The sequence below is a fragment of the Halichoerus grypus genome, chromosome 5 (assembly GCF_964656455.1).
Source record: "Halichoerus grypus chromosome 5, mHalGry1.hap1.1, whole genome shotgun sequence".
Classification (NCBI taxonomy): domain Eukaryota; kingdom Metazoa; phylum Chordata; class Mammalia; order Carnivora; family Phocidae; genus Halichoerus; species Halichoerus grypus.
In genome coordinates, this window is record NC_135716.1 from 156,756,918 (window position 1) to 156,782,038 (window position 25,121).

A 25,121-nucleotide genomic window follows, 5' to 3' on the forward strand; every position below is an offset into this window, starting at 1 on the left:
TTGGTGCTCCCCGCCAACCTCCAAACACCACCCACAAGTATTACATTTTCAATATTCTGAGAAAATTAGTGAAACCTGTAACCAAAGTGTTAATGGGACTAATTGTAGCTGCAGACTAATAAGTGCAACTGCAAATTTTTACCCTTTTTGTTTGCCTTTAAATTTCCCAGACTCTCCTGGGAGAGGCAGATTTGAGATCTGCCCTCCCGTCTCCTCATTTTGCCGCCTCTAGAATAACCCCTTTCCTTGCTGCATACTCAATGCCTGATTGTCTTTGCTATCCATTAGGTGGATGAACTTGGGTTAGGTTACAAATTTGGGGAGGAGCTCTTTGTGCATGGTTCGTTGGCCTCAGCCTGTAACAGGAGTCCGGTGGTGAGTCTTAGCTGCTGCCTAGACTCTTTGTCCTGGGGACCATCCCCAGCCCCTCCCCCCCATTGGGTGCCTCCTGCTCAATTTAACTCTTGTGGCAAGGAAACAGTTTTGGGTTTGGTTTGGACAGAGATCTCTGGATGAGTTTCATATGGAGAGCATGTGAGCTTCTTTCTTTCTCCTGTTTGGTTTAGATCTTAGATTTCTTCTTCCCATTCAGATGCCTCCAAATAGGGGGTTTTGGTTCTCTTAGCTTCCTTTTCTAAAAAGTTGATGAGGAAGTTGTTTGGTTGAGTTGGGGAAGCCCAGGCTTTGGGGAGGAATCAATGCTCACAGAGGTTGGGCTTCATTTGGTTTGTTTGTTGCTGCATCTTCTGGTATCTTTGGATAAAACTGGCTATGTTCTCACTGGAAAATGGGAAATGGCAATTTGATCCCCCCATGCAGCCCTTTGGGCTGTATTTTCCAAAACTGGACAATCATTTTTTGTAATGCTGCTTGGCCACAACACAGAGAAAAATGACCAATGAATGGATCCATACATTATAATACCATCTTGCCATTAGATTTGTTTTGTAAAAAGGAGACATTTGGAAATTGGGCCTTTAAGATTTTGCTCGCATCTTGTTTGTGTACTTTTGTGTCCATGAATATTATAAATGTGAGATATTTTCTCTACCCCAGGGTGGTATTGCTAAAATTAATTTATAAAAGAGCTCTATTTAGTTGGTTTAAAGTAAGTGCTTGTAGGAGTTGGGTATTCTAAAACTCAAAGATAGAAACTAACCCAAATGTTTTATAAGTTCACATGATCTTGGAAAATATTCAGTATTAAAGCTAATTTAAGGTTGTTGGCTTAATCAAATGGACATGTCTTTAGAATTATCAGCATTATATATAAAACTTTCACTCTGCTTATGTTTACTGGAATTCAAATAAGTTCATGTTATCTCCATTGCAAAATTTGTCAGGAAAGGGGAAAAAAAAAACCTTAGAGCTTTGATGCCTCATGAAGTTTTATGGGTGACCTGAGAACAAACAAGCAGATGTGATGCAAGAAAAGTGAGACTGGTTATTTAAAGAGAGAAAACTTAGGACAAAATCTGGATGTAAAAAGTAAAGTTGTATGTTTGTGAGAAGGGAATCTGGAAAGGAATTTTGCACGGGGTCAGGACTAAGATTGTGGTGATTAATATGTAAAAAAAAGTTTATTAGGGAGTGATCAACACGCGGAAAAGAGAAGGGAGAGTAGGAGAGCAAGATGAGGCAGAAGTTGAGCAGTCATACAATATCGACAGGAGCCTTCATTGACTCTGAGGAGTTCTAAAAGTTGGATTACCCTTCAGAACCATCCTAAATTGGGGCAAAAGGGCTGGACTTTTATAATAGTCATTGGATGTAACAACCTGGGCAGAGGGTATGCCCTTTGACAAGGCAGCTGTCTTCAGTTAAGGCAGCCTCTGATGGTGTGTGAGTTGAGGACTATGGGCTACATTCCCTGCAGCACAGAGTCCTTCATTCCTAATGGGGATTCTGGTCAGCACGTCACAGCACCCACCACGAAAACTCAGATCCGTGCAGCACCCTGCACGTCCTTGTCTCAGTAAGTATATATCAACATGGGAGATGACAGGGAGGAAAAAGGAAGGTCTGCATGATTTTTTAAAAAGTTCATCTTGTTGGGGCACCTGGGTGGCTCAGCCGGTTAAGCATCTGCCTTCGGCTCAGGTCATGGTCTCAGGGTCCTGGGATGGGGCACCGGGTGAGGCTCCCTGCTCAGTGGGAGCCTGCTTCTCCCTCTCCCTCTGCCCCTCCACTCCTGCTCTCTTTCTCCAATAAATAAATAAAAATCTTTAAAAAAAATTCATCTTGTTGGAATGAGTTTTTTTTTTTTTAAGATTTTATTTATTTGACAGAGAGATACACAGCGAGAGAGGGAACACAAGCAGGGGGAGTGGGAGAGGGAGAAGCAGGCCTCCCACCGAGCAGGGAGCCTGATGCGGGGCTCGATCCCAGGACCCTGGGATCATGACCTGAGCCGAAGGCAGACACTTAACGACTGAGCCACCCAGGCGCCCCGAAATAAATGAGTTTTAATATTGGAAGTACACTAGTATAAGATTGGAATTTGGTTTTTCTGTTAAAATGGTAGTTTTCTTAGGTTATTAGTTTAAGTTGTAAACAAAGATTATTCTATATCTTTAATCAGCCTAGAAAAACAAAGTTTCTAAGTTTTGTCTTTAAAATGGAATCTTCTCAACATTAAGCTAAATTTTATTAGCAATGATGTAATCCTCTGCATTTGCCTTTAGAATCTTATTGCCACCTTGGCTAATAGATAATTATTTTTAATTTTTTTTAAAGATTTGAGAGAGAGAGAGAGAGAAGGGGCAGGCAGAGGGAGAGGGAGAGAGAACCTCACGTAGACTCCCTACTGAGCATGGAGCCTGACACAGGGCTCCATCTCATGACCCTGAGGTCATGACCTCACCTGAAAGCAAAAGTCGACGCTCAACCAACTGAGCCACTCAAGCGCCTACTAAGTTGTTAAATGATCTATAATCTTACTTAGGCATGTACTTGAAAATCTTCTGATATTTCAGATAAAATTCCCAAAATTCAACTTCTAAATGAAGTCTTTTTGACTAATTAGGCTTATTTGGTATGTCAAGTCACATGGGAAACATTGTCAAATAAGTGATGATAAACCTCCTCAGGTTATATTTTATAGTTGAATGCTAGAACTCTTCCAGAAATTATATAAAATTTCTAAGGTTTTAATATGACATTATAGCAGGACACATCAAAAGTTCCAGCAAAGCAGGGGCGCCTGGGTGGCTCAGTTGTTAGGCGTCTGCCTTCGGCTCAGGTCATGTTCCCAGGGTCCTGGGATCGAGCCCCGCATCGGGCTCCCTGCTCCGCGGGAAGCCTGCTTCTCCCCCTCCCACTCCCCCTGCTTGTGTTCCCTCTCTTGCTGTGTCTCTCTCTGTAAAATAAATAAATAAAATCTTTAAAAAAAAAGTTCCAGCAAAGCAGATTTAAAAAAAAAAGAACAACCCTATATGACCAATCACTATTCTTGCTGTGCTTGCTCGGGGGCGAGAGGGGGACGGTTATTTATGTGCTGTACAGCAGGAATGGTAAACTGCAGCTCTCAGGCTAAAAGCAACCAAACACCAATTTTTTGCATGAAGTTTATTGTTTATTGGAACAGAGCTACACCCATTCATTTAGGTCAGTGGTTTTCAAGTACTTCATGAGTACAATCTTAACCCCCAGGGCACATCTAGCAACATCTGGAGACATTTTTGGTTGTTACGGGGCGGGAGGGGAACTATTGGCATCTGTTACTGGCAACTTGTGGCCAGAGATACTGCTAACCCCACTGTTGTGCACAGGACAGCTGCCTAAAACATCTGGCCCAAAATATCAGCAGTGCCAAGGCTGAGATACCCTGGTTTATAGGTTTCTCTGGATGTTTTTGCACTAACATTGTAGAGTTGAGCGGTCTGACAGAGCTCATATGACCCACAATACCTAACATGCTTACCATCTGGCCCTTTATGGAAAGTTTGCCAATTCTCTACAAGAAACCATAAAATATACTTAAGTTATTTCCTGTGTAGTAGGTTATCTATCAATTCTAGAAAGCTTCAACATTATTTCTTCTAGAAATGAGCCAACCAATATTTTTTTATACCTCTTCTAGCCATTTAAAGGTCTATAGTAAAAAATTATACTTTATATTTTATTCTGATTTAAGGGATATTTAAAACAGTGATTCTCAAAAGCCAATCCAAGTATCAGTAACTTTCCATGATGAACTTTTCACTGGCCCATAATGAAATGAGAAAAATAAAGACAAATTTTGGAGATTTTTATAAAGCTAACTTAATTCAATGTTAAGTGTTATTCCTAATGATTACATCCTTCCTATATTTAAAAATATTAAAATGCCCTTTCTTTTCTGAATCAATGTTGGTAAAAGGTAGTTTCTTTAATATGGCAAAACTGATAGTTGTAACATTGGATCAAGTCGTTAAAAAAATTCATTGCTTCTTGAAATCCAAAAGTCAGAAGACCTCTGATTTAGAGGCTTTTGTTCCATTATGAGGATTCTTTGATGTTGAACATATGTCACATATCATTGCTGAAGGTATTTCTTAAGTGTGTTTTGCAATGTCTAATAAGTGATGAACTACAGCTGAAGGCTTTTCCACATTCATTACAATCGTAAGGTTTTTCTCCAGTATGAATTCTCTGATGTTTAGCAAAGGATGAATCATGCCTAAAGGCTTTCCCACAATGACTGCATTCATAAGGTTTCACTCCCGTGTGGACTCTCTGATGAATAGAAAGATGAATTCTCTGGCTAAAGGCTTTCCCACATTCCTTACATTTATATGGTCTTTCCCCAGTATGAGTTCTCTGGTGTTGAGTTAGGTACGTGCTATGGCTGAAGGTTTTACTGCATACATTACAAATGTAGGGTTTCACACCCGTATGAATAATCTCATGTTGCCTAAGGTGTCTAATCTGGAAAAATGCTTTTCCACAGTCTTTGCAGGTGAAAGGTTTATCTCTAACATGAGTTCTCAGATGCTGGATCAGCCCAATGCTCTGGCTGAATGCTTTCTCACATATGCCACATTCATAGGGCTTCTCCCCAGTATGGATTCTAACATGTTGAGTAAGAGATGAGGGATGTCTGAAGGTTTTCCCACATTCCTTACATTCATAGGGTTTCTCACCAGTATGGATTCTCTGATGTGGAATAAGGGATGAACTTTGGCTAAAGGCTTTTCCACATTCTTTACATCGGAAAGGTTTCTCTCCAGTATGAATTCTCATGTGTTCTGTAAGATGAATGAGCTGTTTGAAGATTTTTTCACAAATATTACATTCAAAAGTTTTCATTCTTGTATAACTCCTTGAATGATTGATCAAATCTAAATTGTATCTACTTCTCTTTCTAGACATACCATATTTATGGTCTTTTTTTCTTGGAGGACCTTCTGGTCCAGGAATAACTTTTGAGCTCACATTAATACTTTTCTCAAATCTGTTAGATTCTCGGCCTCTCTCCTGGGTGAGTGTTTTCTCATGGGTCAAGGGGATTTGCCCCTCACCCATTCCTTGGTTTTCCTGGTGGCTTTCTAACTTATCACATTTGGAGACTCTTCCCAATGTGGAATATAAAGTGCTTCCTCTCGTGGACTGTTCCTTCATTAGGCCATGGTGTAATTCTTCCCCTGAAATATCATTCTTTAAGGTTGACTCCCTGGTTTCTGTTTTATTCTCCAAGTCTGAAAGAAATCCCAAAATACAAATGACCCACATTCAGTGCACTTTATTTTTTTTTAAAGATTTTATTTATTTATTTGACAGAGAGAGAAATAGCGAGAGCAGGAACACAAGTGGGGGGGTGGGAGAGGGAGAAGCAGACTCCCCACTGAGCAGGGAGCCTGATGCGGGGCTCGATCCCAGGACCCTGGGACCATGACCTGAGCTGAAGGCAGATGCTTAATGACTGAGCCACCCAGACGCCCCTTCAGTCCCTTCAGTGCACTTTAAAAAATAAATGGCCATAGAGGGGGAAAATGAACATGTACTAAGCATAGCAACCTTGGACTATCTTCAAATGTAGTTCTGCCCCCTTTAAAGCTAATATAAAAGGAAATGAAGAAATGGTCAAAAGAAAGAAGCTTTTAGAGTATGGAAGGGGACTTCCAGGAATTGGGAGGAGTTCATCCATGTGATTTCCAGAAGGAAGTGCGCTAAGAAGAGAGCATTGTTGTAAGGGTAAATATCAAGAGATAAGATTAAGGAACACAGGATTATAGTGCCATATCATCTCAAGTCCATATTTCTATGACAAAATTTTCTCTATTAAAATAAGTTTTTTCGGGGTGCCTAGGTGACTCAGTTGGTTAAGCGACTGCCTTCGGCTCAGGTCATGATCCTGGAGTCCCGGGATCGAGTCCCACATCGGGCTCCCTGCTCAGCTGGGAGTCTGCTTCTCCCTCTAACCCTCCCCCCTCTCATGCTCTCTCTCTCATTCTCTTTCTCAAATAAATAAATAAAATCTTTAAAAAAAAAAGTTTTTTTCAAGTATTTATCTCATACTTTCTACACATTAAAATAAAACATTAAATAATATAGGAGAATAGCCTCTCTCAATCTCATCTCCATTCCCTTAGTCTCTTAGGATTTTGGAATACATCCATTTAGATATTCCCAACAGTATGTATATGTGAATGTGTACATTTATGTATGTATGGTCACAAATATACATTTGCACAAAAAAGGATATATATAGTTCTGCATCTGTTTTGTTTTTTATTCAACTATATCTCATGGGCCCCCTTCTGTCTGTACATTTAGATTTATCTCATTCTTTTTAACAAGTGCAATGCATCCCACTGCATTCCACTGGTGGGCGTATCATAATTTGACTTTTCTTTACTGAAAAATATTTAGGTTGTCTCCAGTTTTTCATGTTATCATTATGCAAACATTTGTTTACACTCCTGTCAATATTTCATAGGATTTACTAAAGAGGAATTACTGGGTTCTGGATATGTGTGCTCTCAGTAGACGTGGGTGCCCGTAGAGGAAGAATCTCTACAGGGAATAAGGAGTCACTTAACTTTTCAGGGTAAGAACAAGAAAAATGTCATATTTCAAGAGGTCAAATCTGACAGTAACATTCAAAATGATTCAGAAAAATAATAAAACATCAAAAATACAACTAAAAATCATAGTAATAGACATGAAATGATGGGAACTTGGCTTGGCACTGCGTCAACAAAGATGAAGAGGAGAAGAAGGGGCACCTGGGTGGTTCAGTCGGTTAAGCATTTGCTTTCGGCTCAGGTCATGATCCCAGGGTCCTAGGATTAAGTCCTGCATCAGACTCCTTGCTCAGCTGGGAGCCTGCTTCTCCCTCTGCCTGCTTGTGCTCTTTCTCCCCCTCTCTCTCTGACAAATAAATAAATAAATAAATAAAATCTTTAAAAACAGGGGTGCCGGGGTGGCTCAGTTGGTTAAGCGTCTGCCTTTAGCTCAGGTCATGATCCCAGGGTCCTGGGATCGAGGCCCGCATCGGGCTCCCTGCTCAGCGGGAAGCCTGCTTCTCCCTCTCCATCTGCCTGCCGCTTCCCCTACTTGTGCTCTCTTTCTCTGTGTCAAATAAATAAATAAAATCTTTAAAAAAAATAACAAATAAAAATAATTTTAAAAAAGAAGAGGAAAAGTGGATCTACTAGCAGGTAATATCAGAGAAGCATGAGAAATGAGGTAGCACTGAGAGTAGAAAAACATGATACATTCTTGCTGATACCATGATTTTTGTTCTTTGAGACTAAAAGAATAGGAGGAGTCAGGATGAGAAATTTGCTTGGGAGAGAAGACGGTCTCTGTTTTCAGATGTATTGGGTTTGAAGTGACAACAGTGCATCTAGACAGAGATGTCCTAAATACCAGGGGTATGTGGGAATAGAGTTCATATGGATGTATGAGACAAAGATGAAAATATGGAAAATATAGGTGTCAAGGAACAAGTGAAACCATCACAATGCACTTGTGGGCATTTGTGCGGATATAAAACAGCAGCGTAAAAGACAGAGGCCCCTCAGGGATTGTGGCAGACACTGTTGGATATTCACCAAAATCTGTTCTTCCCATTTCTGGACACGCAGCTACACTATATTTCCCAATCTTCATTTTGATTTGAGTTAAGGGACAAAGGTTTCTCCCATAAGTGACTCAAGAGTGAAAGTCACGTGAACCACTCCAGGCTGGCCCATTAAAGCTCCCAGATGGGATTCCTGCGTGCTCTTATCCTGCTGCTGGCTATCCTTAGATGAGGAGCAGGTCCTAGGGGATGGTGCAGCCACCGTGTGGGAGAAATCTCAATCCCAGATCCGCTAGGTGGAAAAGAACTGGCCATTGGCCTAACCAGTTCCCCTAGACCAGCGTATGAGCAAGAAATTCCTATTCCATTTGAGCCACATTTTAAAGTCTATCTGCTATAGTCGTTTAGCCTATCCTAACAGAGGTGGAAATGATGTATCTGCATTAAAAAGAATATTGATGGGGCACCTGGGTGGCTCAGTCGTTGAGCGTCTGCCTTCAGCTCAGGTCATGGGCCCAGGGTCCTGGGATCGAGTCCCACATCAGGCTCCCTGCTCCGTGGGAAGCCTGCTTCTCCCTCTCCCATTCCCCCTGCTTGTGTCCCCTCTCTCGCTGTGTCTCTCTCTGTCGAATAAATGAATAAAATCTTTAAAAAAAAAAAAAAAAGGATACTGATGAGAAGCACTGAAAAGGCAATAAGAGAGATAGAGGAGATAAAAATTATTAAACTGGCTGGTGGAGGAAAGGACAGATACCAAGAAGGTGGTGAGGTCTATGAACCTAATGCCGCTGTGTAGAATAGCGCCGTAAGAACACAAACTGTGGAGTCAGGAGGATTCGAATTCAAATACCAACTCCACCAACCAGTAGCTAAGTGATGCTGGACAAATTTCTTAACCTGTGAGTCTTCTTTTCCTCCTCTGTAAGATGTGGCTAACGTAGGCACAGGACTCACAGAGGCCACCTGGATGAACAGCTGTCGTTATTACTGTTCTTAGATGAAGAAGGCTGTTAAAAGCTGTTTGATTTGGTAAGAAGGAATTCTGTGGGGATTTCTCACAGAGTCCTAAGTTATCTGAAATAAAAAGTTAAACTATACAAGTTAAAAAGAAAATCAGAATTGAAACTATGATTACAGAGTAAGATTCAGGAAAAAATTTTAAAAGGAATCGTGAGAGTGAGATCCATGATAAAATGACATGAGAATCTGGTGAAAGGTGCTGTCCTTAATGAGACGAGACCCATGAATACCTGAATGGACAGGAGAAAGAAGCTATGATCAGGGCAAGGTTTGGAATACTGGAGAAAGCAAGAAAATCATGAAAGTCAGGTCAGGAGAATTAGTCAAGAAAACTAACCCTGATGAGAAAGGCATCTCTTTCCCCAATACTCCAGAGAAACTAATGAGAAGAGGCAAATGCAGGTGGTAATCAGGTTTCTCGTGGGTCCCATCCAGATAGCATGGTCTCCCCCACAGCCTGGAGAAGGCTTCAAGTGGAGCTCTCCAGTAAACATGACAAAGGCCCCAACTGCCTTGCTCTTACCTGAACTTGGACTTCCTGAAATCTCTCTCTCGATCAGCCATGGCTCTTCTCCTTTCTCCAGCTGGGAAATCACACCAGGTTTGGAGAGCTGATATCCTGCTCATGAAGAAGAAAACACTGCATGTGCTGAGGTCAAAGAGCCATCCCAAGAATTTAAAGATAGTTCTTTGGTATTCAGGCCTGCTGAGGGGTAGAGTAGAAAGACCAGGGCAGAAAAGACCACAGCTATCCTGACTTGCTGTTTAGAGGGAACTAGAAAGCTCTATCATAACCCAAAGCCCAAGCATAGCACTTCGGTTAGAAATAAAGATTTTCTTCCAACAGGCAGGTTCTGGTTGTAAGGGGAACTCATCCTTACCCACGGAGACCAGGTTCCCATAGTTCTCCAGCATCACCTCCCGGTATAGATTCCGGTGAGCAGGGGCCAGTTGCCCCCACTCCTCCTGGGTGAAGTCCACAGATATGTCCTTGAAGGTCAATAGTCCCTAGAATATCAAATATGTTCCTTTTCAGTTCTAATACTGCCTACATGCTAAGAGATTCTAGCCAAGTCTACTTGGACACTCTCTTGAAAATTGGTTGGCTGACTCTGCAGGAGGTTACAAACAACGCAGAAAGCATATAAGTTGTCTTTTGCAACTTATCATTTGGCTGAAGGAGAAATACTCATGAAATATTAAAGAAGGTCTCAGAGCAGTATACAATAATTTGGATTAAGGACAATAAAGATCAGGAATATTTGAGGAAAGGGAGAGTTCAGAGAAGACAGGGACCTTTGTCAGGCTGAGAGAATTGGTTAAAATGAGAACATTTCAGCATAGGTAAAATACCATTAGCTGGGTATTAGTAAGAAAAGTACGTGAGAACAGCACATTCCTGGAGGGAGCATGAATTCTGCCTAGTAAGGAAGATTTGACCAAAGCAGATACCATGTTGTGAAGTACAAGAGCCTGTCATGTATGATCCACACAAATTAAATAACCATTTTATGATTATTTTTAAAAATATTACCAAATGCAAAGAGAACCCAGAAGCCAGAAGGTTAAGATAGTAACACATTCCTTAAGTATAAAGATGACTCTAATGCTTTTTATGTATTATAAATAAGTCTGGAAGGCATTTCAGGCCTATTGGGCTGGCAATAGCATCCACATTTAACCCATTAGAAAACTGAATTTGAGGAATGTTAAAGATATGGGATTAAACCCTATACCATGTTATTTTGGAAACTAAGATCACTCCACTATAAAAGTCTTCTGTTCTCTAAGAATATCTCCTTCTATATTGATTTTCTGATTACTCTATTTTCTGAGTTTCCCTATGATTTGGGGGTTTGATAGCACAGAGCTTTGCCTGCTGCCAATGGTTTTCTGATTAGCTCATTTATGATACACAGACACTATTAAACTGCTCTTGGAAGTTTTCCTTTCTTTTCTGGTCAGCCTATTTAGTGTGTGCCCTTCATGACCTGCCAGTAACTACTCTACTCATTTCCTTTTTCATCTACAATTCTGCTCCAAAATATGACCAGTAATCCTCTCTTAAAGGTCATTAATGAAATGCATTACATCTCCAAGAATGTCAGAACCGCATTCTGTTAATTTTTAAATGTTGCTTAAAAAGTTTTACATATAAAACTAATGATGTGCTATATTGAATTTAAGTTAAAAAAAAAAATGTTTTACAATGTTTGTCTTTCCCCTAGATGACACTGTGAGGTTTCAGGGCAAGAACTACATTACATACTTTTACACACACACATACACACACAACCCAGGACAATTTTTATTTTTTATTTTTACTTTTTCAAATTTTTATTTAAATTCTAGTTAGAATATAGAATATAGTGTAATATTGGTTTCAGGAGTAGAATTTAGTGATTCATCACTTACATATAACACCCAGTGCTCATCATAACAAGTGTACTCCTTAATACCCATCACCCATTTAGCCCATCCCCCACGATTTTTAAATGTGTTGGATAAATGGCCAGAGGTTTGTCTGAAACAAGAAGGTTCCTCAGGAACCTTCTATTATGGTGAACCTCCTATTATGAGGAACCATCTACTATTGGTGGGAAAATTACCAGTGAAATGAATCAATGTGGCCTGGTTTAGAACAGGCTAAGAAAATCCAACCCAGCAAGTTAAACCAAAGAAAATCAAAGTCCAGGGCTCTTAAAATCTGAGAAACAAGTTCAAGCAAGTGACAGGAAACTCCAACCCACCTGAGATTCCACTGTCGAGGGCCTAGAGGTGACTTCATCCTCGAGACTTTCTCCCTGGGTCTCATCAACATCCTGAGAGAGCAAAACTGAGAAAGGAGAAGAGCCATGAGGTTTACATCTCCCCAAACAGAAAAACAGCTTGCAGACCTGCTGAACACGGCTCCTCTCTCAAAACATTCACAGAGAGGGACACTTAGAGCAACTCAGCGCAGACTGGAGCCTCCTTAATGAAAAGGAGCTACAGGGCACTGCTTAGGGCATTAATACTCCCCAATGGTCAACACTGGTCCAGAAGCACAGATCTACTGGGCCACTCCTCTGTTCAAAAATCCTCAAAGCTTCCCCACTGATAAGAAAGAAAAATCCAAATACCTGCCCATGGATTTCAAGATCCTCCACAACCAGTCCATCGTTGCTTCTCTACCCTCCTTCATCCACTGGACTCACCCACCCACATAGCCCCAGTCACCCTTCTTTGAACATACCTCCTAGTCGGTGAAAAACTGAGATATCCTTCTGGACCGGTTCAGGTGAAGTTTTCCCAAACACTCTTAATGAGAAGAAAGCTTCTTCTTCCCTGTACTCTTCCAAAGCTTGTTTTTATCTCTGCTTAGATATCGATCTCAGACTGCCTCCTGTTATATTTATTTATATAATTATCTCCCTCAGTTGAATATTAGTATGAATATATGGGTAGCAACTATCTGGTTCATTTTTTTTTCTATCTGCTAAACTGTTAAGCATAACACCCTGCCAGGTTGCTAGAATTCCAATACTGGCTGAATTTAGGTATTAAAAATATGAACTAGGAATTAAGGCAAATAAATTGTTGTCCTTATATTTTTTCCCAACTTTTTATCATTAATATTGAACACCCATATATCCACCACCTATATTCAATGATTGTTAACGTCTGCCATATTTGCTTCATCTATCGATATATTTTTTGAACCTTTTCAAAGTTGCAGACATCATGATACTTCATCTCTAATTACTTCAAATTAGGATCTTCTTCATAATCCTAATACCATTTATCACACCTAAGCAAGTTAACAATTCATATTCAGATTTCCTCAACTCTTCTCAAACTGTCTTTTATTCTGGATTTATTCCAACCCAGGAGCCAACCACGGTTCACACATTCAAAGTGGTTGTTATTTGTAGTCTCTCTAGAATAGTACTTCCCTCTTTTTTCTTGACGTTGGCTTCTTAAGAAACCAACAGTCTGTGCTAGGGTTTACCTTACTTGTCAATCCCCTGTATTTTCTTTAAGCCAGAAATTCAGCCTTTAAGCTCAATTTAGGACCAGGTTAAATATTTTGGCAGGAATTCTTCATGAGTGATACTAATGTGCTTTTTATTACACTACCCAGAAAACACAAAATGTGAGGTTATCCCATCATTGACACACTTGGTTAAGAGAGTGACCACCACGGGCACCTGGGTGGCTCAGATGGTTAAGCATTTGCCTTTGGCTCAGGTCATGATCCCAGGGTCCTGGGATCAAGCCCCACTCCTCACTCCTGCTCAGTGAGGAGTCTGCTTCTTCCTCTCCCTCCTAAGTAAATAAATAAAATCTCAAAAAAAAAAAAAAGAAAAAGAAAAAGACAGTGACCACCAGATATCGCCACTGGAAAAGAATGTTCTTTCCTTAGCATTTAGCAAGTAATTTATGGGAGCAATACTTTGGCACCCTGTAAATACCCTGCCCCATTAGCTTTTCAATTATTTCACTTATAGTAAAATAGTTTATCATTCCTTCTACTCTTTTTATTGGCAGATATTTTCTGTAAAAAGCTTTCCCTCAGCAATTGCAAATAATCTAAAACGCAAGGTAAATGCATTCTTCGTTCCCATAATAATTTATTTCCAAAGTAAGAAATCAGTGTATGAATCACCACCACTGTTGGTAAATGAGTCTTTCCCCTTTCTCTATTTTTTTTTTTTTAAGATTTTATTTATTTGTTTGACAGACAGAGACACAGCGAGAGAGGGAACACAAGCAGGGGGAGTGGGAGAGGGAGAAGCAGGCTTCCCACAGAGCAGGGAGCCCAATGCAGGGCTCGATCCCAGGACCCTGGGATCATGACCTGAGCCGAAGGCAGACCCTTAACGACTGAGCCACCCAGGCGCCCCTCCCCTTTCTTTATTTTAAGTGTCATCATGAACTTATGGAATTTTATTTATTCAAGGTGTTACAATCAATCTGGATACTTAATAGTCCTAAGTTTGTCCAAACCTGCCATCCTGCTGGTACATGTCCATTAGTCTCTGGACTCTTCCTTGCTTTCTAGCACAAGATACTCCAGGCTCACCTGTGCTTTCCCTGCTGCCTTCTACTTCTGACCTAGCCACCTAGTGCCTGGACAGGTCTCTCATTTGATTCAAATTTCCTCACTGTAAAATAAAGAAAATCAGGCAAGTCTTCCTTGCCCCACATGGGGAAAATGAAAAGAAATAACATATACAGTCATGATACTTAGATATCGGGTTCAAGTTGAACCTACAGTATTATTCAGGAAAATTCCAGGCCAGGAGCCATAATCAAGAATCAAGAGACGTTTTACCCAATTGCCTCCCCAAGGGATGCTTCCGCTCAGCTGTCTACCTTCCTTCTCATACTAGAGGACGCTGCTTTTCCTCCTTCCCGCCAACCAGCCTATTCTCACCTTCTCCTTCAAACATCTTAGTCACATCCTCCCACAGAGGCGCCCCCTCCTTGGCCTTCTTTGGATGGCGCAACTTCACCCAGGTGCTGGCCTCCATGGGCAGGGTGATGAGTAGCTGCTGTAGCATGATGACTTCAGCACTCCTTTATGGGGCTCTCTGTCTCAGCCCACAAAGCAGAAGGTCCTATTTGGCTTGGCCACTTTGATAAGCAAACTGCTGGAAACTCGGGCTTCCCAGTTGTGCTGGAGTCCTCCACTCTGGCGCACCTGGGAACATACAGTACCAAAATCCGGAGTCTGGACCTTTTAAATGTCTAGGCTCGCAAGGAACATCTCGTCTTGAGCGCTGTCTCCTTAGCAAGCAGCTGGAGGCTCCAGGTTTCTAAGCAGCCACCTCTACAGCCCCCTGGTGATACTGGACAGAAAACATTAGTCAGCAAAAGGATCTAGAAAGTTCAGTCGCACAGTCAGAATTCTAGAACTTACACCAATAGTGATTATTTTTTACAAAAGGTACATGAAGACGGTGGATATACACAGCCCACGCGGTCCAAACCACGGTACTGGTGTCATGGAACACAAAGAGATGAATAAAGCCCAGTTCTTTGTTGTGGGTAGTACTCTGTTTAAACTAGTCTTGAGATTTGAAATCCCAAAGGCGCTGGGCTTGAACCCCAGCTCCTTCGCTTCGCTTGGCCGTGGCAAATCACGGAACCCCTGCAATCCCGTCTCCTCCTCCCGCAACGGAGAGAATAAACCTTTCTCCAGGCCTGGACCTCGCGGGCTTTGTCTGAGCGCGACCCCGGGCCGCCGGGCGCACCACGCGCCACGGGGGCCCGCAGGCGGGGCGGAGCCGGCGCTTCCCGTCGCCCCGCCCCAGACCCGGCGCAGCCCCCGCTCACCCCGCTGGCCGGCTCGCCCCGCTCGCCCTCGCCCCCTCGCCCGGCGGCCGGCAGCCCTCCACGCAGCGCCGAGATGCTCCCACGTAGCGCAGCCGTGGCCGGTGCGCCTGCGCGGCAGCGGCCTCCGCGCGTGGTTCCCAGCGTCCTCCGGGGCAGCCTCCGGCTCGCGGCGCTTCCCGGCATGCTCGCCGGGAGGCCCTGTCACTCCGTCACTCCGTCACTCCGGGCTCGCTGCTGCGCCGGATCCCAACCAGGGGGGATGCAGCCCCACTCCTGCGGAAGGAGACGGAGCCGGTGCTCTTGTCCCCACCCAATCTACTGAATAGAGCCGTCTCCCTTCTGCCGGCAAGAGGCAAGTGAATGTTTCCCTGGGGAGATTGGAAACCCTTGACAAAAGGGAAACATCTCTGTCACCTTTTTGTCCAAACAACATTGCTCTAAACGAATCCATAGCACTTTTACTTCATATGTACGTGGAAAAGACTGAAAATGGAATGGAATCCTGTGTTTTATTAAAAGACTACCATGATCACGTCGTTTTTGTGCTAGCATTTAATAAATTCTTATGTTAATTGCTTTCCTTGTATTTCTGAAATGCCAGAAAATACACAAAAGCAAGATAATTATTACCTAGAATCTCATCAAGCAGAGATAAGCATCGCTAACATTTGGTGCAGACTTACCTACACAACCACCCCCCCCACCGCACACACACCCCATGTTTTCTTCATGCATTTTTATGTATTCTCTACAAAAATGATTATACTGTAATGCACTTTTATTGGTGGGTTTTGTCTCAACAGAATAGGAGTACATCATTCTTTTTTTTTTTTTTTTTAAGATTTTATTTATTTATTTGACAGAGAGACACAGCAGGAGAGGGAACATAAGCAGGGGGAGTGGGAGAGGGAGAAGCAGGCTTCCAGCCGAGCAGGGAGCCTGATGCAGGGCTCTATCCCAGGATCCTGAGATCATGACCTGAGCTGAAGGCAGACGCCCAACCAACTGAGCCACCCAGGCGTCCCCAAGTACATCATTCTAAATACACTTCTACATCAATAGCTTACAAAAACTTTAGAAAACAGAATGAAACTATGTACTTGCTAGCTGCTGTGGACTGAATCTTTGTGTCTCCCCGCCCACCTCTGCAATTTCATATGTTGAAGCCCTAACCCCCTATTGTAGCTGTATTTGAAGTGAGGGAGTAATTATGATTAAATAAAGCCATAAGGTGGAGCCCTGGTCCCATAGGATTAGTGTCCTTGTAAGAAGAGACACCAGAGGTCTCACTCACTCTCTGAAGGTGCAGGCAATGAGGAAAAATCATGTGAGGATTTAGCAAGAAGGTGCCATCTACATGCCAGGAAGAGTTCTCATGCTAAACTGACCCTGCCAGACCTTGATCTGGAACTTCTAGCCTCACAAATGTGAGAAAATAAATTTCTGTTGTTTAAGCCACCCGGTCTATGATATTTAGTTATAACAGCCCAAGGAGATTAATGCACTTGGCATACAGTATTTACACAGCATGAGGCTTTGTTCTCAGTGCATTACATATTTTAACCTGTTTAATCCTTTAATACCCTCTGAGGCAATTCCCAGTTTGCAGATAAGAAAACAGGTTTGGAAAAATTAAGTAACTTGCCCTGCAATATACACTCTGCAGGTGGTGAATCCAGGCAGTCTATGCTCCCATTCACTGCCTAACAAAAACACTGCATGAAATAGAGTAAAATGTTGGGGTAGGTAGTGATACATGGATGCACACTGTAAAATTACTTCAACTTTTCTGTATGTTTGAATATTTTCATAATAAAATGTTAGAAAATATAGCTAAGAATAAACAAGAATTATGTGGGACATTATAAATAAAACTACAAAAGTTACTGATTTAAATAGAATAGTGACAAGCACCACATTCATGGATTGAAATAGAGCATTCTACATATGTCACTTTTCCTCCACGTTAATGCTCCTCCACTAAATCTCAACTTTTCTTTCTACTCAATTAAATGACTCTAAAGTTAACTTGGAATGGTAGGTATTCTAGAATGGCCAATAAAATTGTGCAACAATAATAAAGTCAGACTTGCCCTACCAAGATGATATAAGATATTATATTATAGAGGGACAATAATCAAGATAAAACTAGTGCCAAAATACACTCATAAATTAGTGAAATGATTTTGGAAGCCCAAAACCAGACTTGATAATTTATTTAAATTTAATATATTATAAAAGTGACATTTCAGGGACTCCTGGGTGGCTCAGTTGGTAAAGGGTCTGCCTTCAGCTCAGGTCATGATGCCAGGGTCCTGGGATGAGCCCTGTGCCAGGCTCCTTGCTTAGTGGGGAGTCTGCTTTTCCCTCTCCCTCTGCCTCTCTCCCTGCTTGTGCTCTCTCTCACACACTCTCTCTCTCTAATAAATGAAAAATAAAATCTTACAAAAAAGTGACATTTCAAATTGGTGGGGTAATGATGGATTGTTCAGTAAAAGGCATTAGGTCATTAGTTAGCCATTTGGGGGAATTGTATTAGTCTGCTTGGGCTGCTACAACAAAATACTATAGACGGATGACTTAAACAGCAGAAAAAAATTTTAAAAGATTATATTCATTTATTTGTCAGAGAGAGGGAGCACAAACAGGGGGGCAGCAGGCAGAGGGAGAAACAGGCTCCCCGCTGAGCAAGGAGCCCGATGCAGGACTCCATCCCAGAACCCTGGGATCATGACCTGAGCCAAAGGCAGATGCTTAACCGACTGAGCCACCCAGGCATTCCTAAACAGCAGAAATTTGTTCTCTCACAGTTTTGGAGGTTGGGAAGTCCAAAGTCAAGGTGCTGGCAACGTAGGTTGCAATCTGAGGCCTCTTCTCTTGCTTTGTAGGTGGGTGCCTTCTCACTGTGTGCTCACATGACCTCTTTTTGTGTGCGTATGGGAAGAGAGAAGGAGCTCTTTGGTATTTCTTCTAATAAAGACACTAATCCTATCCTTATGACCTCATTTAACCTTAAATACTTCCATAAAGGCCCTATCTCCAAATACAGTCACTTTGGGGTTTCAACATGAATTTGAATTTGGCTGGGACACCAAACACTGTCTATAACAGGAACAAATCAAATGGGGTTTCTACTACACATGTTATGTATCATGTGATTTCGGGAAAGTTAAGCTTTGCTTTAAAACAAAAGCAAAGCTATTGAAATACTCAAAGAAAGGTGACTCTATACATAGTTTTGTGAGTAAGCCTCTTTTATTTGCAAGTAACAAGTTCACCAGAATTGCTTTCTAAGTTAAAAGGATGATGGTTGTGGTGGTGGTGGTGGTGATAATAATTGGAAGGATTCCGGAGTGTCTTTGGAAATCCAAGGAAGAAGTGATTAGCCCAGTCTGTGGAAGGTTAGAGACCAGTGTATCTGGTTGGTGCCCAAGGGATGCCCTCTACACTCTACACCACCACCCTTAATATGGTTCAGTTTTAGTAACTCCAAGTGTCTGATGCTCAATTCAAAATTCTAGATCTTGGCAATATCATTTAATTAGTGAGCTGTGACCAGGTGGGCAAGCAGTGTCCTAGTAGACCTGGTTTCTGGGCACTCACCCCCATGAGTAGGGGGCAGTTCTCAACAAAGGAGAAGTGTTCCAGACTGAAAAAAAATATGTATGTTCCTTGAATCATTTAATGACACAAGAAACTTTAATGCTAAAACATGATTTTTTAAGTACAAAAAAGAACAAATAAATAAATTTATGACTATTCAAATGTTCTAAGTAAAATATTAGCAAATAGAATCAACAATGCATTAAAGACATAATATATATGACCAAGCAAGGTCAAGAGCAAAACCATATGATCATGTCAATAGTCAATGAAAAAGGCATTAATAATCTTTAGCAGTCATTACTAATATACCTTTATTTGTTTAACAAGTAGTTATAGAGCACTTACTCTTTGTCAACTATTGTTCTAATTAATATACTGAAAACTCAAGGTAAAATAGGAATAGAAGGAAACTACTTGAATATAAAAAAAGACTATTTACAAAAGACCATAGCAAATAGTATTCTAAAATGATGCAACACTAAAACCATTTTGATTAAAATCAGAAAATTGCCAGCACATTATTTTTTAACATTGTCTTGGAGGATTATCAAATACAATAATATAAGGAAGCTAGCAAAAATATTGGAAAAGAACAGTTAGAGCTATAAATATCCTTTTGCTGATAATATGATACATGATAGACCATCTAGAAAAACCTAAGTCTTGAATAAAAACTACTAAAATAAATAGACTTTCATGTGAGGGACTTGCCTTGTAAGAAATACACAGAAAACAAATATCTTTCTCGCTCTAGAAATGAGCATCTAGGGGTACCCGGATGGCTCCGTTGGTTAAGCAACTGACTCTTGATTTCGGCTCAGGTCATGATCTCAGGGGCCTGGGATAGAGCCCCGCATTGGGCTCCGTGCTCAGGTAAAGTCTGCTTGTCCCTCCCCTTCTGCTCCTCCCTCCTGCTCATGTTCTCTCTCTCTCTCAAATAAATTAATAAAATCTTTTTTTTTTTAAAGAAAGTAATGAGCATCTAGAATGAAATGTAGATGAAAGCAGTGAAAACAAACATTATTAAAAGCCATAAAACAAGATTTGAATAAATGTAAAAAAGTATATTACACTTGAGGGACATTTGCTATCATAATGGTCAAGTAATATAAAACTTCATTGCAATTCCTATTAGGATTCCAACAGAGTTTCACTTTGATTTCTGAATTAGATAAAAAGATCTTAAGATTCATATGCAAGAATAAGGTCCATGAAGAGACAAAAATTCTCTTTTTTGGAAAGAGAAAAGGAAAAGAACAGTGATGGAGGACTTGCCTTCCAGATATTACAACATACTGAAAAGTTGTTACAGCCATGTAATTATGATACTGATGAGAAATGACAAAGAAAACCAACGTGAAAGACTAGGGAATCCAAAAATAGGTTCTGGTTTATATAAGATTTTAGTAAATGACAAATATGGTAGTTTAATAAATGAAGCTTATAGAATTTTAGTATTTAGCATCTGAAAGTAAATAAAAATGGATCTCTATCTTAACCCATATTAAGAAATAATGCCAGTTGCATTAAACGCTTACATGTAAAAACAGAACAAAAATCTTACAAGAAAAAAAAATCTTGCAAGAAAATCCAAGAAAGTAGATACATAATCTAACAGTGGGAGAAATGCTTTTAACCAAGTCTGGGAACCTAATTAACATGCTTGACTATATAAAAATTAAAAAGCTTTGTAAGCAAAAGATGCCTGAAACAAAGTCAATATGACACAAAATATATTTGTAATGCAGATGGCAGACACAACAGGTCTTTGATTGACTCTAAAATACCATTTATGTTAAAATACACCATTATGTATGTACCACTAATACAGAAAAATCCTGCTATTAAATTAATGCACAATGCTTTCTTTAGCTTAGAATTTTATGTTACACTTAATGAAAGAGCTCTTTAGATTACTTTTACACATCGATTTTTATCACATCTCATGCTGCTGGGTTTCTATGCCTTTATGAACATGACAGTTTTTTCATTGTAATGCCAAGTCACTCTGTAACTATTAGGACAGTTAAAATAGTAATTAAACTCAACACATCTAGTACCAACAGTGCACATAGCTGATGCCTGGGCAATCACAGTCAATGACAACAATATCTCAACTGCTGATTTCAGATTAGCTTCAGCCACGTAAAAGGGGTGGGAGCAGAGGGAGAAAAAATAACCCCACAGGACAATGGGCAAAGGATATAATTAGATAAATCAGAGAAGAGAAATCCAAATAGCAAGCATATGAAAAATAGCCAAACATGGAAATTAAAAGTCATAATGAGATACCACTTTATACCCAAATTGGTCAAAAATAAGAAGTATAACAGCTATTGCAAATGGGACTGTAGAGAGAGAACATTCCCATACATTGCTAATAGAAGTGTGTACCAGGGCGCCTGAGTGGCTCAGGCGGTTAAGCGTCGGACTCTTGATTTTGGCTCAGGTCATGATCTCAGGGTCCTGGGATCAAGCCCCACATGGGAGTCTGCTTGAAGATTCTTTCCTTCTCCCTCTTCCGTTCCCTCTGCCCCTTCCCCTGCTCATGCATTCTCTCTCTCTCTCAAATAAATAAATTTTTTTTTTAAAAGTATGCACCAGCCTTTTGGAAATCAATCTGTCAATATCTCTTAAAATAAAAAATATATACTTCTTTTGACAAAGCATTCCTGCTCCCCAGGATCTATCCCTTGGAAACAAAAGCACTGTTACAAAGGACAACAGTAGGAGGGTGGTTACTGCAGAACTGTTTCCCAAGAGTACAGAAACTGCTGAATAAATCATGATACACCCACACACCAAGGCCCTGTAAAAGAATTAGAGCTATACATCACTTGGCAGGATTTCTGTGGGATTTTTTTAAAAGATTTATTTATTTGAGAGAGAGCATGAGTGCATGTGCGAACAAGGTGGGGGGCACGGAGGAAGAGGTAGAGAGAGAATCTCAAGCAGACTCTCTACTGAGTGTGGAGCCCCCTTCAGGGCTCGATTCCAGGACCCTGAGATCATGACATAAGCCAAAATCAAGAGTTGGCCACTTTACCGACTGAGCCACCCACGCACCCCTCCATGAGATATTTTTAAGTGAGAAAGTATTAGATAAAGCCATATGAGCTTCCTGGCATGTAATCAGTTTTAACATACAAAAAGGCAATTTCATATGATTAAGCTTAATAATTATCCCATAAATATGTAGTCGTGTGTGTGTGTGTATATGCACATATATACATATGCATACACAATAATGAGGGTTATCTGAATATAGAGTATAGAGAAAAATATATACTAGGTTGTTAACACATACAAATGAAACAAAAAGAATATAACGTGATCTAAAAGAAGGCTATTATAACACTGAGCTTGAACTGCGGATTTATGCCAAATGATGTTAGCTGTATCCTCTTGAAGCTCTCAAATCCCTTTTTTATTTCAAAAAATGTATTCAACAAGAGAACGATTTGTCTACTGTAAATAGGAAAGCAGCAATGCCATAAAATATGATAAAAATATTAAATCCAAGAAATTAAACTTTTAAATATTTTTGCTTTAAGATCGTATTTATTTACTTGAGAGAGAGAGAATGAGCATGAGCGGGGGGCAGGGGCAGAGAGAGAGGGAGAAGCAGACTCCCACTGAGCAGGGAGCCAGATGTGGGGTTCGATCCCAAGACGACAGGATCACGGCCTGAGCCGAAGGCAGACACCCAACGACTGAGCCACCTAGAAGAAATTAAACTTTTAAATAAAACAATTACTAAATCCAGTCAACTTTAAAAAAAATATATTTTTTTAAGATTTTATTTAATTGTCAGAGAGAGAGCACAAACAAGCAAGGGGAGCTGCAGGCAGAGGGAGAAGCAGGCTCCCTGCTGAGCAGGGAGCCTGATGCAGGACTCAATGCCAGGACCCCGGGATCATGACCTGAGCCAAAGGCAGACACTTAACCAACTGAGCCACCCAGGCGTCCCCTAAATCCAGTCAATTTTTAAAGTACATATCTGAAAATAAATTTCTCAATGCAAGAACAGAATTGTTTATCAATGTAAAAGGGGAGAGAGATTTAGGTTGATGTCACTTACTTGAAAAAATGAAAGAAAGAAAGAAATGGGCTTCTATATTAATAAGAAGTTTCTGTTTTTCCATTTTGATATAAGCCAGCCCTGGAAATCCATGCATAGTGTATGAGGGCAAGATACTTAACTGTATTCTCTGATGGAGCTAGAAACTCACCAAAATAATCAGAAATTTTTGTTTAATAAACTTATTTCAATAGTACATCTAATTCAATATCTAGAATACATTCTTCAAAATATATCCAGTTATTTGCTTATGTCTACAAAGATGTTGGGGAAAGGGCTCCTCATCTAGTCATCTCCACCATTAGATTCAGAAAACCCTTATGAAGACATTTTATCAAGTCTTTCAAATGTCTTTTCATAATCTTCAAAATATAGACCCAGGGAGTAGTTCAGATGAGTTAATAACCGTATCATCCAAAGAAAAGGTCCCAGTTCACCATTTGAAAGAGGCATGCCCCCCAACTCCAGTTACACAATATTGAATTTAATGCACTCGATCCCTCAGTTGGAAAACAGGTTTAAACCTTGCCTTGCGGGACTGAATTTAGATTGTTCACGTTGTCAACATTTTGAAAGAGAAAAAGAAGTAATTCAGCCAGCAAAATCGAGTTTATTCAGAATAGCAGAGAAATTGCAATTCAGGATAAGCAAACGGTGGTGCACCACAGGCAGGTCTCAAGAACAAAGGAGGAGAGCATCCTTTTAAAGAGGAAAGAAGGAAGTTGGGAGGGGCTGTTTTGAACCAAAGCTCTTTGAAGGAAAATGAGAGTTCAGGTGGTGGTAGCTTCTCAGTGGCTTGCAGGAGGTGGAAGTCGTGGTGGCCTCTCACAGGCTGTTGCCAGGCACCAGCTGCCGGCTGAGTGTTGCCCTTCTTCCTGTTGGGTTATGCAAACTGTGACTAGTGATGCTCAAGTGAGAGCCCTCCCTTCGTGGCTTCCCAACTCCGATTTTGAGTTAGGTTTCCTTCACACATTATCACAGAGTGATAAATATATCTTGAGCTGGTGCCTCTTAGGCACATGCTCTCACAACGTATATGTGTTCCAGAAAGACGAAGTCATTTTATCATCGTGAAGAGACAAATGGGGGTTCTTCTGTGGGAAAACCAATGAGCTTCTGAATGAAACAGAAGCTGTTTTGAAATCATTGCCCATCTCTTCATGGAACTGAGAAAAAGGGAGAATTCAGTGACCCACTCTCATATGACTATCGTAACAGCTTCAGGAGGTACTTGTCATACATGTTCATCCCCAGGTTCTCCTTGTGCATAAACAGTATATTTTATTCAAGACACCACAACTGCTCATATTTTCATTACAGTTTTCATTCTTATCTCTTAGAAATACCTTTTTTTTTTTCTTTACCACTGATTTATGATTGGGTCAAAAGGAAATTAATGTTATCAATAAGGAGTCAAGCCCAATTCCAATTTACAATGATATAGCCTTCTACACATTTTCTGTAACAAACGATTGTCAACTTCCAGCAGAAGAATGCTGAAGAGAATGAAGAAGAAATCCAGGCTAGCACTCATAATCATCTCTACTATCCATGCTTTCCAAGCATTTTGGATGGAAAATGTATTTACAGTAGCTAATGCTGTCTGTGTTCTGTGCATATCCTTCAGACTTTCCAGTGTGCTCCAGTGGATGGCAGCTGCCAGGGTCTGCACCTCTATGCCTGAGACTGGGCTGCCTCCAATGTCCAGGGATTAATACTGACTACCCTCCCACCACCCCAACCACCAGCCCTCAGCCAGTGACTCTTGACGTTGGCCCAGTCTGCTCACCACTAGGTGGCATAATTCTGAGGTTTGTATTTTGCAGTTTCCCAGAGTTTTGGTGAGACTAAGCTCTTTTCTCCAACAGTGGTAACTAGCTGAACAGTATGTGCTTTACTGGCTGTCTTCCTTTGCCTGTCTTATTTCCCCCACTTCCTGACTGGTATTTCCTGTGTTTCCCAAATACACTACTTGCACTCCATCCTTGTCTCAGAGTCGGCTTCGGAGAGAACCCAGATCAGTCATTGAAAGCGTGAACAATGATCCTGTCAGTTACACAGTCCTTGTAAGGTGAGTTATCATGC

At 40.8% G+C, this 25,121-nt stretch overlaps 1 protein-coding gene across 1 annotated transcript; it reads right to left on the reverse strand.

Moving 5' to 3' along the window:
- Positions 1–3,552: 3,552 nt before the first annotated feature.
- ZFP69B (ZFP69 zinc finger protein B) lies at positions 3,553–15,457 on the reverse strand. Its single transcript, XM_036102861.2, has 6 exons — positions 15,350–15,457; positions 14,448–14,862; positions 11,779–11,864; positions 9,910–10,036; positions 9,552–9,647; positions 3,553–5,678 (listed from the first exon to the last, which is right to left on the reverse strand). The coding sequence occupies exons 2-6, from the start codon at positions 14,572–14,574 to the stop codon at positions 4,510–4,512; spliced, it is 1,605 nt and encodes a 534-aa protein (XP_035958754.1). The 5' UTR covers positions 14,575–14,862; positions 15,350–15,457; the 3' UTR covers positions 3,553–4,509.
- Between the last annotated feature and the right edge of the window lie 9,664 nt (positions 15,458–25,121).

Excerpts from the sequence above, each read along its gene's own strand:
- ZFP69B (XM_036102861.2), bottom strand. The coding sequence starts at position 14,574 with ATGCTACAGCAGCTACTCATCACCCTGCCCATGGAGGCCAGCACCTGG. Across the intron at positions 11,865-14,447 it reads TAAGATGTTTGAAGGAGAAG|TTTTGCTCTCTCAGGATGTT; the intron begins GTGAGAATAGGC and ends CTCCTTTCTCAG. Across the intron at positions 9,648-9,909 it reads TGGGAACCTGGTCTCCGTGG|GATATCAGCTCTCCAAACCT; the intron begins GTAAGGATGAGT and ends CTTCATGAGCAG.